The 17188-nt window shown below is 37.9% G+C and overlaps 1 protein-coding gene and 1 pseudogene across 1 annotated transcript in view; both read right to left on the minus strand.

The window, feature by feature from the left end:
• The window catches only part of CHIC1 (cysteine rich hydrophobic domain 1), an 81730-nt gene that overhangs the window by 40136 nt on the left and 24406 nt on the right, over positions 1-17188 (minus strand). The window contains exon 3 of the mRNA XM_054579582.1: positions 13746-13901. Coding sequence (XP_054435557.1) covers positions 13746-13901 — 156 coding nt within the window. The remainder of the gene's footprint in view (positions 1-13745; positions 13902-17188) is intronic.
• LOC129075511 (40S ribosomal protein S6-like) lies at positions 11306-13687 on the minus strand (annotated as a pseudogene).

Genomic DNA, 17188 nt, shown 5'->3' on the forward strand with positions numbered 1-17188 from the left:
CAGAGGGGAATAAAGGGGAGGAAAAAAATTGGACAACTGTAATATCATAATCAATAAAATATATGTTTAAAAAAGAATCAAATGGAATTCTGGAGTTGAGGAGTACAATAACTGAAAACAAGGAATTCAGTATAAGGGTACAAGATTACATTTGAACAGGAACAATAAAATTAATGAACTTGAAGAGAGATCGAAAGATATGCATATCAACAGCACAAAGAAAACAGAAGTGGTACTATCATTAAGTGTACCCAAGGGGAGCACACATTGAGAGTACAGGATAAAGACAAGAGCAATAATAAAATAAAAGAAATATTTAATAAGCCTTGGCTGGTGTGGCTCAGTGGATTGAGTGCTAGCCTCCAAACTGTAAGGTCACTGGTTCAATCCCCGGTCAGGGCACATGCCTGAGTTGTGGGCCCAGTCTCGAGTTGAGAGTGTGCAAGAGGCAACCAATTGATGTTTCTCTCACACGACAGTGTTTCTCTCCCTTTCTTTCTCCCTCCCTTCCCTTCTCTCTAAAAATAAATAAAATCTTAGAAAAGAAATATTTAATGAAACAATGGCTAAAAACTCCCCAAATTTAATGAAATATATTTATCTACACATCCAAGGAGCTCAAGAAAGTCCAAGTAGGACAAGCACAAGATGATTCATGGCAGAAATGTTACAGTAAAATGTTGAAAGCCATGAAAAAATAGAAAATCTTGAAAACAGAAAGATGTAAAAGACATCACTTACAAGAAATCTACAATGTGACTAACTGCTGACTTCTCAGAAGTAATGTAGGGCAAAGATAGTGAAAAAGCAAACTGAAAGTGATGAAAGAAAAAAGCCTGGCAACCAAGAATCCTATATGCATCAAACTAACTTAAAAAAATGAAGGTAATACATTTAGGCATGTAAGGAGCTTTGACGTTGTCTCTCCTGCCCACACATCATGAAAAAGGAAGCTGAACCTCAAAATCAACAACTTCTCTCAGATTTATTAGAGAAGTGAGGGCATAGGACATACCAGTGATCCCTAAATTGAAGAGATGGGCAGACGGATACAAAGAAGCACAATTTATCAGAGTAGAAATGAAGGAAAAGAAAACTGTGAGAATCAGGTCTAGGGTAGAAGAACCTGAACTTTAATTGATGAATTGGTGAAAGTTCAGTGAGGAAAACCTTGAAAGTCATAAATTCCAAGGGGGCCCAGTCTTGGAGGAGACTCCTATACCTTTATGAATTTTATTACCTGGAGCCCTATCAGGTTCTCATAGCGATTGGAGAAAAATGCCCTTGTCTTTCTACTTTTAAATATGCCCAGAATATTCTCTTCTTAACAGAGCCTGTTCTCAAGGGAAACTATTGTACCTACTGGGGTTTCACCAGTGCCTAACAAAGCTTGGAAAAGTAAGATACACAACTCCAGCACCTTCTAGCTTCCTTGTCCCACCTAAAGGGGAAAACAAAACAAAAGATAATTGCGAAGCACTTGTGAAGGTCACAACCAAGGGGCACTGGCTCACTAAAAAACTTAAGCCAAATTATTGTACTATCCAGTCCCCCAACCAAAACATCAATAAGGTTTCTATTTTATAATACAACAGAAGGAAATGTGCATCTCAAATAAGATCTAAGAAGTCTCCAGGGAAATCTGAAAGGAAAAAAAAAAAACAGAAAAAGAAAAAAGCCAGACAAAAACTAGGATATCAGGGAAAGTTTAGCCTCCAACACTAACAGCTATAGTAAATAGTAAACACAGCCAAACTCCTTGCTAGACAAACAAAATCTTACTTTAAAAACCTGTTTACCTCGGTACATTATGTGTAGGTTTCAAGCAAAAATGACAAGTTATAGTAAAAGACAAAAGAGAGCAGCCCTGACCAATGTGGCTCATGTGGTTGGGCATCATCCTGCAAAGTGAAAGGTCATCAGTTTGGTTCCCAGTCAGGGCACATGCCTGGGTTGTGGCCTGGTCCTCCAGTTGAGGCAAGTATGAGAGATAACAGATAGATGTCTCGTGCATCAATGTTTCTCTCCCTCTCTTCCTCCCTCCCTTCCCATCTCTTTAAAAATAAATAAATAAAATCTTAAAAATAAAGACAAAAGAAACCAGTCTGTAAACAAAGAGGAAGCACCAGAACCAAACCCAGAAATGGCAAAGATGTTGAAATTATCAGACTGGAAATATGAATCAACTACAATTAATATGCTTTACACTTAATATGCTTTACAATTAATATGCTTTAATGTAAAAAGTAGGCAATATGAAAAAACAGATAGAAAATGTTAGCAGAGACATGGAAACTATAAAGAAAATAAAAAGAAAAGGGTAGAAAACCTAAATATCATAACAGAAATGAAGAATGCCTTCGATGGGCCCATCTACAGATTGAACATGGCCAAGGAAAATGTTAGTGAAGATTGAAGATATATCAGTAGAAATTTCCAAAACTAAAAGGAAAAAAACAGAAAAATGAAGAGTATCCAAGAACTATGATACAATTATAGAAGGAGCAATAGACACATAATAGAAATACCAGAAAGTAAAGAGAAAAGACCAGAAGAAATATTTAAGGAATATTTAAAGCAAGAAGAGACTTTCCCAAAATAAATAAAAGGCAACAAACCATACATAGAGGAAGCTCAGAAAGTACAAAGCTGAATAAATAACCCCAAACCTACACCTACTAATCTTATACTCCAAGTGAAGAAAATCAAGAAAAAACCTTGAAAGAAGGCAAAGGGAAAAAATACCTTACATATAAAGAAGCAAGGCTAAGAGTTACATTGAACATCTCTTTAGAAATCATGCAAGCCGAGAAGACAGTGGAATGAACTGCAGTCATATGCCACACAGCAACATTTTGGTCAGTGATGGACTGTGTGTATGACGGTGGTACACCATATAGCCTAGCTATGTAATAGGCTTATATCATCTAGATTTGTGTAAGTGCACTCTGTGGTGTTTGCAGAACAAAATTACCTAATGACGCCTTTCTCAGAGTATATTCCCATCATTAAGCAACACATAACTGCATTTAAAGTGTTAAAAGTAACACCAATATAATAAGGTACTTGTATTAACTGAAAAGTAGTATTGTGTTATTTGAAAGTGCATCTGGATTGCTTACATACATACATACATGTACTATAAAATCACTTATAGTGGGCAACCATTAAAAAATATTAAAAAAGCTCTGGCCAGTGTGGCTCAGTTGACTACTTTTCAGTGTAAAGTGAAAAGTTGCCAGTTCGATTCCGGATCAGGGCACATGCCTGGGTTGCAGGTTTGGTCTCAGTTGGGGGTGTGTGAGAAGCAACTGATTGATGTTCTCTCTCATATCAACGTTTCTCTCCTTCTCCTTCCCCTCCTGTCTCTCTAAAAATAAGTAAAATCTTTAAAAATGAATAAATAAAAAGATAAAAATGTAGGATTATTGATATGCTATGGTAGTATAACAAATAGTATCATATGAAATACTCAATTAGTCCAGAGAAGGTCGAAAAAGACTGGAAGACAAAAATATAAACAAAGACCAAGAGAAAAGAGTAGAAAAATGTGACATGGAAATTATTTTCCCAACTATATCAATAATCACTTTATAAACATCAATGATCTAAATTCTTCAATTAAAAGACAGAGACTGACAGACTGGACCAAAATATAAGACTCAACTATGTGTTGTCCACAAGAAACCCACTTTGAATTTAAAGACAAATACAAACTAGACTGTTGGTCAAGGTGGCAGTGTAGGGAAACATGGCTTGCCTCTTTGCACTCCACATCAAAATTACAACTAAATTATAGAACAATCATCACTCAGAAACGTCAAAAATTGAGTTGAATGGAAGTCTGACAACTACGGAATTAAATGAACCACATCCATCCAGACTGGTAAGACTGGTGCAGATATGGATTGGGCTGGTCCCACATCCATGTCTGGTAGATAAAAATTCGGGAGGGAGGTCTTGGGAGTAAGGAGTCCCGGCCCCACACCAGGCTCCCCAGCCCAGGGTTCCAAGTGCCAGGAAGACAAGTCCCCATAACTGTTGGCTGCAAAAGCCAGTGGGGATTGAGTTGCTGGAAGAAACTTCTAGAGCCCCAAGAAGTTCCTCTTAACGAGCCCACACTCAGACTCACTCCCTCTGGGCTTCAGCACAGCGGTGGCAGCTTGAGGGGCACCAGTGACATGCAGGGGGAGGCTGAGGCGTCTTGCATCAAGGCCAGCACAGCCCTTGTCCCTCTTCTGGGCAATCCTCCCACGGAGCTGGCAGGTTGGTGTTGTATCTGAGTCTCCATCAACCTGGCTAACACGGTTTGCCCAGTCCTGGAGATCCCCAGGGATTATTTATATTAAATAATCAAGGGCTCATCTTTAGATAATGTAATTTAAGACAATAGCTACTAAGAAGCAGAAGTACAGCCTTGAGAATTAAGATCTTCTTGTACCTTGGAAATCACACCACACAAGCACTATACAGCTCTTCTCTTTCTCTTACTCTTTCTCAATATACACACATGCACAGGGTTGGGGAAGAAGTAGGTTTACAGTTTTAAGTATGTAAAACAGTTTATTGTAGTATTTAATAGTGTGTTATTTTCCATATGAAATGTAAACCTATTTTTGCTATCCTAAATCTTGTGGCCTCTTCTGTGCCTTCTTCCTTTAAAGGCTTATTTCCTCTAACACTGGCTGCTCTTCCAGCATGTCTTATTCTGCAGATGGATAGGTAAAAAAATCTTTGATGGAGGAAAAAGGGCACAGGGATTGGCATTGGAAAAAGAGAGTGAGTACTGTTTCTGGCTCAATGTAAGAGACCCCAGAAAACTTCCTCTCCCCTTCCACCACGGGAGGATACAACTAGAAGTTGACAATCCGGAACACAGAAGAGGGATCTTACCACAACTCCACCATGCTGGCATACTGATCTCAGACTTCCAGACTTTAGAACTGTGAGAAATAAATTTGTTGTTTATAAGCAATAAAGAAAAAAAAAGAATGGCATAAAGATGGCTCAAGTGCCTGACTTAGCATAATCTTGCTGTTGACTAGAAGGGGCTATTTTAATTCTTTTTTTCCATGTGGTTTATTTGTTTACTACTTAATCTATGGGCTGTTCATAGATCATCCAGATTCTATTCTGTCCAATATGTTCTCCTAAGAATGGAGGGAAAGGATAAGAGATAGAAGAGAAGAAATAGAGGGACTGATTCCAGACTAAACTTGGAAAGAAACTCATAGTTGGTTGTGATTTTTCTTTGGCTTTTGCTTGGTTAGCCTTTCCAAGAATAGCTAAGGGTATGATTACTGTACCTTCAGGAACTGGTAACCAATCTAGTGCCTAATGAGGCTGTTGCTACTAGAACTACTTTCTGTGAACCTTGTACAATTTCAGCATACTTCCTTGTGCTGAAAACTGTGGTGTTTATGACTTATTCTGTGTTTTCCAAAGCCAACCTGTCATCCATAGTATCCAGTGGTCGTTTCCATTTGGTTACAGTTAAGGTAAGTCCTATATATCAGGCCCTGCTTCTCAACCCCTTAGCTGCCCATGGCTAGAGCTCTTGTCTTAAAACCCAAAAATAGATGTATAATTACTATATCAAATCTTTTACAGAAAATCTTTTCCATCACAGTGTAGTTGAGCCAATACTAGTCAGTGCCAGCTACATTCTTTTTTATCCTTTTCCTTTTGAAGGCAGCAGCTTAGTATAGGAAGGAGAGCTCAAATCTATTTCTGTATCTTTTCTCTTCTCATGGCTCAAGACTAAATTCCCCAGGTAAGACACATTCTGTCCAATGATTATTCAATCAACAAAGGGGCGACAATGAGAAGATGGATTTGGAATAATAAAATAGTATCATCCAAAGTACCCTGACAACTGCTTCTCATGGTCTTACTACCTCCTTGCAGACGCAGTTTCAACTATTCTATGTCTATATACTAAATACCATGGGTTACTGTGCCAGACAAGGCATACAGGATTTACCAAGCAGTCCCCTTCATGTGCTTTGAGTTAAAATGTTATTCACATACAGGAGTATTAAAAACTCCATGCTTCAAATCCTGCCCTTAATAGGAAGGATCACATATTTTTCATAATTCTCTCACTTGAATAGAATCCGTCCCCTTGGAATCATGTAGTTACAGACAGTAAAAATGACAATTTCTTCCATATAGGTCCAAGATGACCACCTGCACAAAAAAACAGTCTTAAGATTAGAGGAAACTGTCACTTCTCCAATTCTTTTTTACTCACTCACTCATTCATTCATTTTAGAGAGAGGGAAAGGAGTGAGAAAGAGGGAGAAAAACATTGATGTGAGAAACATCAATGTGTTGCCTCTCACACACCCCCAACCAAGGACCTGGCCCTCAACCCAGGCATTGTGTCCTGACTGGGAATCAAACTGGTGACCTTTTGGTTTGTGGGAAGACACTCAGCCAAGTGAGCCACACTGGTCAGGGCCTGGCCAGTTCTTTAGGAAAATGCAAGCCACAGGTCTTCTAACCCCAAATCCCAAAAGGAACTCATTTATAATGAGCCAAGGTGAATCACCAAAAGGTGGTCTTACCCACTTCAACCATATAGCTAACAATTATATCTAGCATTAATTTGTTTACTATGTGACACTGTTGTGCTTACATGTATATTCTAATTTAAAACCCACTACAGCTCTATGAGATAGTCAATATCCCCGTTTACTGAGAAACAAAAGCAAAGAGATTCAGTGACTTCATATTCGTTAAGTGGCAATAGCTATATAAACTTGGTCAATGATTCCCAAGGCTTATCTTGCAACTGGAATCCATGCCTCCACATGTTCCATTTGACTGTATTTCCCTGTAAGCGTAATGATATGAAGTAGTCTGCTGAAGGTTAGCTATGATTAGAGTGAGGTATCCCCAACTAAAAGCTATTCATAACCCACTCCTTTCTGTAAGAATGTACCCCTTCTCATAAAAGAGGCTTAGAAACTAAGTGATCTTAGATCTGGGTTCAACTCAGCAATGTTTGCACTGTGACACTTAAGCAAGTCATGCTAGAGAGTATTATGCTAAGCAAAATAAGCCAGGGGGCGCAGGACAAATATCGTATGATCTCACCTATATGCGGATCCTAACAAACAAAACAAAGATGCAAGGAAAATAAAGTCCAGCAACACTGAAATAAAAAAGAAACCAACAGAGACAAGAAGGAAGGAGTGGGGGTGGGTGGGGGAAAAGGAAGGGAAGGGGCAAGTCAAGGAACATATAGCAAGGACTCATGGACAAAACCAAAGGGGAAGAGCTGAGGGAGGGAAGGTGGGAGGGGGCAAGGGAAAGAGGTGGGGGGAAGGCAGAGACAAATGTATTTGGAAAAATAAAAAAATTTTAAAAAAGTAGTGGTACAAACATACAATGGAATAGTACTAAGCATGAAAATGAATGAAATCTTACTATTTGCAACAGTATGGATGGATCTAGACGTTATTATGCTCAGTGAAATAAATCAGCCAGGGAGACAAATACCATATGATTTCACTTGTATGTGGAATGAAGGAACAAAATAAAGAAATGAAATTGAAACAGACTTATAGATAAAGAGAGAGAACTGGTGGTGGCCAGAGGGGAGGGGATGTTGGGGCACTGGGTGAAAGCGGTGAAGGAACTAAGCAGCACAAATTGCTAACTACGAAATAGTCATAGGGAAGTAAGTAAAGCATGGAAAATATAGTTTAATATTGTGACAACTATGTAAGGTGCCAGTTGGGATACTGGGAACATAAAGTGGGACACTTTGAAGTATATGATTGTATAACCACTAAGGTGTACACCTGAAACCAATACATAATAAAAAAAATTAGGAGAGAATCAAGATGGTGGAGGAGTGAGTGGATATCACACTGACCTCCTCCCAGGACCAACCTGGAATTACAACTAAATTGTGGAGAAATCACCTGAAACAAACAACTGAACAATAGCGAGAGAGGAACCTTGTAACCTCGCAGACAGAAGAATCGGCTTTAGCGGAATCCCACTGGTAAGGAGTGTGGGAGAGACTCGAGAAGGTGGGAGGGGCGCCCACGGGCGGCAGCACCAGAAGGATATTGAAACGGCCAGTTGGATCCTCCCCAAGAAGAGCGGAGTCGAAACCAAAAGTGGGGATCTCTAGCTCACAGCACCAGAGCCATAAAGATACACAGAAAACAGTACAGCTGCAAAAAGCGGCAGGGCTGTTCTCTGCCAGAGACAGGCAGATGGAGACGCAAAGAACTGTTTAAAGGGCCAATGCATAAATTTTTATTTGCACCCACTTACCCTGGTCTCCAGCAAAGGCGGGGGAGAGTAGGCTGGAGACGCCTGAGGAGAGACTGGGGAAAGAGGCTTTGGGGAGAGAACTGACAGAGTAGCCGGGGGTGGGGGGGATCTCGGTGCTGACTCATCTCCCATGCGACAGCGGCCATCTTGCGCAGGCAGACACAACACCCTCTGAGCGGCACCAGCGTCAAAGGACCCAATAGCCCCACCCCCAGGTGGGATTCCACACAGCCCTGTGCTATCTAAGCTGCCTGCTGAGTGCAGCGTGGCAGCGACAAACAGTAGATCGCTGGCTAAAGGCGCAGAGACGTCTGGCAACACTTGAGGAGAGACTGGGGACAGAGGCTCTAGGGAGAGAACGGAGAGAGTAGCCAGTGGGATCCCAGTGCGGACTCCTCCCACATATGGCAACAACATGAGAGGACCCAATAACTCCGCACTGCCCTGAGCTGTCTAAGGCGGCCTGCTGAGTGCAGAATGAATAGATGAACAGCTGAAGGAGAAAGCCACAAACAGTAGATTACTGGAAGTCTCCAACAGACTGTCTAAGGTCAGACGGGGTCAACATCTGACATCATCAGAGGCACATCCAGAAAGTAAAAACAGCGGTCTCCAACCATAGAAGTTCACACCACAAAGTAAGGAGATCAAGACAGATTAATTGAAGAATCAGAAGCAAAAAAGAAGAGTCACAAATAATGGGAAGAAAACGAAATAGGCCCCACTCGAAGGGAAAGGAGCAATCCCCAGAAAGAGAACTAAATGAAATAGAGGCAAGTAAATTATCAGATATTGAGTTCCAAACAATGGTTCTAAGGAAGCTCAATGAGCTCAGTGAGGTCAAAGAGAATTACCAAAAACTACAGGGAAACTACGAGCAACTTACTGCAAACTATATCAACATGAAAAAGGACATAGAAACTATCAGTACGAGACAAGAGGAAATGAAGAATACAATTTCTGAATTGAAGAACACAGTAGAAGGAATCAAAAGCAGGCTAGATGAAGCTGAGGGACCGAATCAGCGAGCTGGAGGATAAGGTAGAAAAAGCTCCCAGAAAGAGCAAGAAAATGAAAAAAGACTCAAAAAGCATGAAGAGGCATTGAGGGAAATGCAGGACAACCTGAAACGTAATAATATCCACCTAATAGGGATACCAGAAGAGGAAGAGGATGAGGAAGGGAGAGAGAACCTGTTGGAAAAAGTAATGATGGAAAACTTCCCTAACTGGAGGAGAGGAAAAGTCACACAAGTCCAGGAAGCACAGAGGGTCCCGTTCAAGAGGAACCCTATGAGGCCCACTCCAAGACGCATCATCATTAAAATGGCAAATAGCAAAGACAAACAGAGAATCCTAAAAGCAGCAAGGGAGAAAGAGCACCCTTATCTCTATTTATTTTCTTCCACCTCATTTGGTAGCAAGAAAGAGCAGAAGTATATTAGGTAAAAAAATACACAAATAAACAGCAAGAACAAAAACAGTTCATAAGGCAGAGTGTTTACACAGAAGTTCTTCCCTTGAAAACATTTTACAATCATTAGTTCAAATGGCAACCTTGTGAAATATGGCAGAATAATCATATTATTTCCATTTTATCTTGTGAAGAAACATGACTTCCACAAAGCTAGATACCTCATTAGGAATAGCTAGAGCAGGATGACAAACTATAGCTCACTATCTGACTTGCTGCCTGTTTTTGGAACTAAAGTTTTACTGGAACAGACCAATGCTCACGTATTTACATATTGCTTAGTGCTGCTTTCACATTAAAATAGCATTGTTGACTAACTGCAACAGAGACCTCTGACCCACAAAGCCTAGAGGTATTTACTGTTTGGTCTGTTAAGAAAATCTTTTCCAACCCCCACTACAAAATTAAAACTCAGTGGGTTGACTGTTTACCATAGCATTTATCGTAGAGTTTGTCTTAAGAATAGGAAATTTTTTTTAGGAATAGGAAATTTGACCTAAGAAACATGGTGTTGTGAACAGAATACAGAATTACAAGAGACAAAAACAAATCGAAGCAAAAAAAAAAAAAAGAAAAAAAAAGGATTATTTTCCAGGTTGTGCCATTTACTGTGTGACACTTAGAAAGTCACTTCACCACTCTGGATCTCAGTTTCCACACCTGAAAAATTAAGGAATTTGGACTATATGAATGCTAATCATTTTTCCAATTAAACAATTATAGTCTATACCAGCAATTTTCAACCTTTTTCACTTCATGGCACACAAACTAATTACTAAAATTTTGTGGAACACCAAAAAGTATATTTCTTGCCAATCTGATAAAAATAGGTGTAATTTTGATTCATTCACACCAGATGGCTATTGTGTTGGCTGTTGTCATTTTTAATTTGAGAACCTAAGGGAAAAGAGGTCAGTGCCTCTGACTGAATAGTTAGGTATTGTGTGTTTTAAAATTCTTATGACACACTGGTTGAAAATTGCTGATCTACACAAGTTAGTTTATAGATTAGGAAGCAATAGTGAAGACATAAAGATTCTTAAATTGTTGTATTTTATTTTTTATTGCTCCATGTGGATGAAAAAGCAGCGAAGCACCTTAATTCTCTTCATCATTGCAACAATCATAAAAGTAAGTAATATTATCTTGATTTTATAGGTGAAGAAACTAAGGCTCTAGAAAGGACAGTGTCTTGCAAAAGGTTACCAGCACATGGTTATTGTTTCATTGTCTAGTGTGTAAACAACATAGCGTATACAAAATCAAGGGCCATAACCAGAAAATGTACAGAGTAAGGCAGTTAATATAAATTCTGATTGGTTCTGTGGGGAACCAGAGACCACATGTCCTGTTTAAAGGGAGCAACTGCCACTCATTCAACTAATTGCTGAAATATTGTCATGTGGGTCCAATATTGCCAGATATTTAAATTTTACAAGAGAAGCTAGATGTCTCAATTTTTATTTTAAATACTCCAATTTTAAGTGCTGGCAATTGATTTAAATGTTTAAAAAACAAAAATGGCTGGATTTGGTCTGCACAATGATAGTTTTTAAATATAAACTTTTTTCCATATCTGATCTTATTTGTTGCTTAGAAAATCTCATTTTTGAGTGGACTCAGACTTAGAGGTAGAAGTTCTCAAAGAGGACAGCCTGCAGCTCTTGGCAATCTGTTCTTGGCATTTTGCTTTGGCTTCCTTCATGCTCTTAGCCAAAAGTTTAGTGTATTCTGTGGTCTCTTCCTAATTTTTCTTAATACGTTGTTTCTTCAGAGCAACATGTCAATGTTTGTCTTGTAGGATGTGTGGAGTAACAAGATGCTGAATCTTGGGTGCATTGGTCCTACATTTCTTTTCAAAAAACAATTTTATTTATTTATTTTTAGAGAGAGGTAAAGGGAGAGAGAAAGAGAGGGAGAGAAACATCGATTGGTTGCCTTTAGCATGCTCTCAGCTGCGGACCTGGCCCACAACCAAGGCATGTGTCCTAATTGGAAATCGAACCAGCAACCTTTAGGTTCATAGGTCAGCACCCAATACACTGAACCACACCAGCCAGGGCAGTCCTAGGATTCTTACCATCTTTGTTTAGGAGTTTTCTCACAATATATTGGTGAACATCATCTTTAGAGAGATTGAAAAGTTTATGGGTTCTGCTACCTCTTTTGAACCCCAGGCGATGAGGCACAGTAGTATCTGTGATACTAGAAATATCTTTTTCTCCCTTTTTTACAACGGCCAAGTTGAGAACACTGAGACTGGCATTCACACTGCAACCCTGAACAGATTTGAGCTTTCTCTCTCTAGTCCTCCTTGGTCTACAACAGGAATGCCCTTTTCTCAGCAGCAGGCTGATGTGACCATGGGTTAAGACACCCTGCTTCATAGGGAAAAATTGTTTGTTGTCCTCACAACTGATTTTAACAATATAACCCTTCCATCTTCACCCAGAGCATCAGCAGTAACTTCTGTGGCCATACACTTCTCATAAAAGGTATAAAGTTTGCATTCATAGTCCACTTCAGTAAGTTTCTTGCAGCCATTGGCTGGAAAAGGATGTTCAGCTTTACCCTGAAGCAGACAATGACCTCCAAGCCTCCATGAAAAAGGGTATAGACTTTTTTTTAACTAAAAGATTAGTGATGTAAGAACATACTGATACCTCAACTTCAGTGTGAATTCTTCATTAACCGAAGTAATGGGGAATAGGGAGAAATCACAGCATCAGCATCAATTTCATTTTCCATTGAATATTCTATCAGAAGTACTTATGATAAAATCACGTGATTAAAAAAATTGCTTCTCTTTATTTCAGGCCTTGTGATGAAAGTGTTAATAAACACACAAAGAGAAACCAGTTCACCAGAAAAAAAATATAGATCCTGGATAATATTAAAATGAAAAAAATCTATTTTTAATATAATTAATATATATTGAAGCTTTAAAAATAATGGGGATGGTAGGAGTTATTGATTTGTAACTTTTAAAAGACATGACAATTTGGGAAATAAATTTATGTTATCATTTTATTTTAATGTATATAAAGCCATTTGAGAATATTATACATGCTTTGGCAAATAAACTAAGCTACATTTAGACTAAAGCTCTGACCTACTGATAGTTACCAAGGGAATCAATAAAATGTTTAACTTTTCCAGTCAAAAAACCATAGGTGTGACAGTATTTTATTATTTTTTTAAGTAGTCATTAAGGAGAGCAGGAGAAAGATGGAAAGGAAGAAATGAGTATGTCTTTGGGATTTTTTGGCCTTTAAGAAATAACTGCACCACTAATCATACTCCCACAAGGTGCTGTGATTTTGAATATAGTTCAGTAGGTTAATTATTATTTAAAAGTTTAAATAAAATCATCAATGTGGTACAGGAAAAAGAAATTTAGGTAAAATGAATTAATTTTCCTCATTGGAGTCAATTAAAAAGCTTAACGTTATCTTCCCACAGGGGAAAAAACATTCAAAGACTATAATAAAATGTTAAGAAGATGGGATTAAGATAGTAGCCTTAAATTCATGACAAAACTAGTAATGTCATATTAGAATGTTGTTTCAACATATTCAAAACTAAGCAGGATTCTCGCCTTCCACAAACTTTTTATTTTGCTCTCACTTCTGCCTTTCTTCAGATCAGAAGACTCTCTCCCATTTACATGTAGCTTGGAAATGCTTTAAATCACAGCTTTGGGTTTTGTAAAAAGAGTAAGTAACCTAATTACATTTATATTTATTTAAGTACTCCACTAACATTGCTCTTATTTAAAATGATGGGAACTCATATGAATTGATAAAGTGTCGATAAAGGCTGGACAAAATTCTGAATCCCTCTGTCCCAGAGTTTATCTCTTAAATAAGGATAGCATTGCTGTGAGAATTAAATAAATCATACAACATACTTGGCACATAGCAAGTGTTTAACAAAGATTAGTTTTATCATTACTATATAATAAAAGGGTTACTCACTCTTTTGTTGAGACAAATAACAGGCCACAGGCTGCAACCCAGCGTGCAACAACAGCAGAGACAACCACACAGCAGCCATTTCACATTGACTGGGAGAGCCTTTTTCAAACATGCATTCACACGGCCAATGCTGGTCTTAAACTCCTCCGGGGCCACCTACAACAAGGGTACAATCTTAAAAGTTTGTGGGCAACTTTCCACTATTTATCTCTAAACCTAAAGAAAATGTTTGTCTTACTACAAATACTTTAAGGAATTACATGTTTAAATATATTTCCTCTCTACCTTCCCCAATAAATATGTATTACATACTCCTGTATGTAATACAGAATGACATTAGAAAGCAAAACAATATAATTTCATGTTTACAGAATTTATCCTGATGTTCAAAAAGAATCTTCTGAAATTACCAACAATAAAATGACAACAATAAAATTGATGGTAAAAGATACCCATCAATTTTATTACCAAATATTCTCAATATTAAGGCAATATTATTTATCATTTCCAGTCAATCTGACTAGCAGTTTAGTAAAATTAGAACCTATATACTACCAGAGGAAATGGAATTAAAACTAAACTTTAGCAATATTCCTGGATAACTTTTAAAAAGACAATGCTCAAACCTTTTCTCCCTGGCAAATTTGCAACATAACTTTAACACTTTCCATTGTTTCCATTGTTTGTAGGTAAAAGCTACACTAATACAGCCTCTGAGGAATTACATTCAAGGACTGGTCTTAAGACATGGTGGGCTGAGTGATTCTCAGTCAGCCAGCCATAGCAAAGGACCGACCAAAAAATGACCCAACAACAATCAAAACCCAATTACAACCAGAGACCCAACATAAATGGCATAAAGGACATCCCAAGAGCATCAAGTTCAGGAGATCAAGGGGACTGCACCACTAAATCCCACAGGTCTCCCACCATAGAACTTCACATCACAAAGTCAAGGAATCAAAATAGATCAATTTAAGAAGCAGTCTCCCCTAAAATGGGGAGAAAAAGAAACAACTCCCAATTAAAAGGAAAGGAAGAATACCCAGAAGAAGTGCTAAATGAAATAGAGACAAGTAAACTATAAGATATTCAGTTCAAAACAATTGTTTAAGGAAGCTCAGATATCAGTTAGTTAAGGAAACTATCAGATATTCAGTTCAAAACAAAGCTCAGTGAGAACTACAAAGAACTCCAGGGAAACCACAAGGAACTTGCTGCAAGCTACACTAGCATAAAAAAAGACATAGAAACTATCAATAAGAGACATAAGAAATGAAAAATACAATTTCTGAAATGGAGAACACAGTAGGAAAAAAATCAAAAGCAGACTAGATGAAGCAGAAGATCAAATCAGTGAGCTGGAAGACGAAGTAGAAAAAAAATTCCCAGAGGACAAAATGAAAAAAGACTCAAAAAGAATGAAGAGGGCTTAAGGGAGCTACAGGACAATATGAAACATAATAATATCTATATCATAGGAATACCAAAAGGTGAAGAAGAGGAGCAAGGGATAGAAAACCTGCTTGAAAAGTAGTAACAGAAAACTTACTTAACTTGAAGAGAGAAAAAGTCATGCAAGCCCAGGGAGCACAGAGGGTCCCAATCATGATGAATCCAAAGAGGCCCACTACAAGACACATCATAATAAAAATGGCAAAATTTAAAGACAAAGAGAGAATATTAAAGTCAGCAAGGGAGAAACAGCTAGTAACATATAAGGGAGCCCCAATAAAGCTAGCAGCTGATTACTCAGCAGAAACACTATAAGCCAGAAGGGAATGACAAGAAATATTCCAACTAATGACAAGCAAAGGCCTGCAACCAAGACTACTCTACACAGCAAGACTCTCATTTAAAATGGAAGGCATAAAAAGGAGCTTCCCATACAAAAAAAAAAAAAGGCTAAAAGAACACATTGCCACCAAACCAGCATTGCAAGAGATGTTAAAGGGACTGCTTTAAAAAGATGAAGAAAAAGAGAGAGAAAGAGAGGGACACAAGAACAAAGGGAAAACGGCAATGAATTAAGTACCTTATCAATGATAACTTTAAATGTAAATGGATTAAATGCTCCAATCAAAAGACATAAGGTAGGAAATGAACAAGAAAACATGACCTGCATATATTGCTGTCTACAAGAGACCCACCTCAGAACAAAGGACCTACACAGACTGACAGTGAAGGGATAGAAAAAAATATTCCAAGCAAACGGACCTGGGAAAAAAAGCAGGGGTAGCAATACTTATATTAGACAATATGAATTTCAGGAAAAAAGGCCATAAAAAGAGACAAAAGAGGACACTATATAATACTTAAGGGAATAATCCATCAAGGAGATATAACCCTTGTATACATATATGTACCCAACGTAGGAGCACCAAAATATATAAGGAAAACTTGGAGGACTTCAAGAAAGATATTGACAGCAACATACTCATAGTAGGGGATTTTCAACACCCTATTGTCAATAATACATAGATCTTCCAAGCAAAGAATCAACAAAGATATTGAATAACACTCTAAATCAAGTGGATTTAATTGATATAAACAGAACCTTTCACCCCAAAGAAGCAAAATATACATTCTTTTCAAATGCACATGGAACATTTTCAAAGATAGACCAGATGGTAGGTCACAAAACAAACCTCAACAAAGTCAAGAAAACTGAAATCATATGAATCATTGTCCAGGATCACAATGGCTTGAAACCAGAAACCAACCTAAAGGAAAAAACTCAAAAACATTCAAATTCATGGAGCTCAGTAATATGCTACTAAATAATGAATGGGTTAACAATGAGATAAGGAAGAAATCAGAAAGTTTCTGGAAACAAATGAAAATGAACACACAAAAGCCTAAAACCTATGGAACACAGCAAAGGCAGTCCTGAGAGGGAAGTTCATAGCAATACAGTCCTACTTAAAAAATAGAGAAAAATTTCAAATAAATGACCTAAACCTACATCTACAAAAACTAGAGGAAAAACAACAAACAAAGCCCAGAACAAGTAGAAGGACAGAAATAATCAAGATCAGAGCAGAATTAAATATGACATAGAGACTAAAAGAACAATTCAAAGGATCAATAAATTCAGGAGCTGGTTCTTTCAAATGTAAGAAAAACTGACAAGCCTTTAACCAGATGAATCAAGAAAAAAAGAGAGAAGACCCAAATAAATAAAATCAGAAACGAAAGAGGAGAAATTACAACCAATATCACAGAAATACAGAGGAATGTAAGAAATTATTAAGAAAAACTATATGCCAAGAAATTTGACAACATGGGCGAAATGGACAAATTTCTAGAAATATATAATATTCCAAATCTGAATCAATAAGAAACAGATAGCCTGAATAGACCAATAGTAATTAGTGGAATTGAAGCAGTAATAAAAAAAAATCCTGGCACACAAAAGCCCTCGACTGGATGGCTTCAGAGGC

Source organism: Pteronotus mesoamericanus, unplaced genomic scaffold (assembly GCF_021234165.1).
Source record: "Pteronotus mesoamericanus isolate MK-2021 breed Mesoamerican mustached bat unplaced genomic scaffold, CSHL_Meso_final contig_55, whole genome shotgun sequence".
NCBI lineage: Eukaryota > Metazoa > Chordata > Mammalia > Chiroptera > Mormoopidae > Pteronotus > Pteronotus mesoamericanus.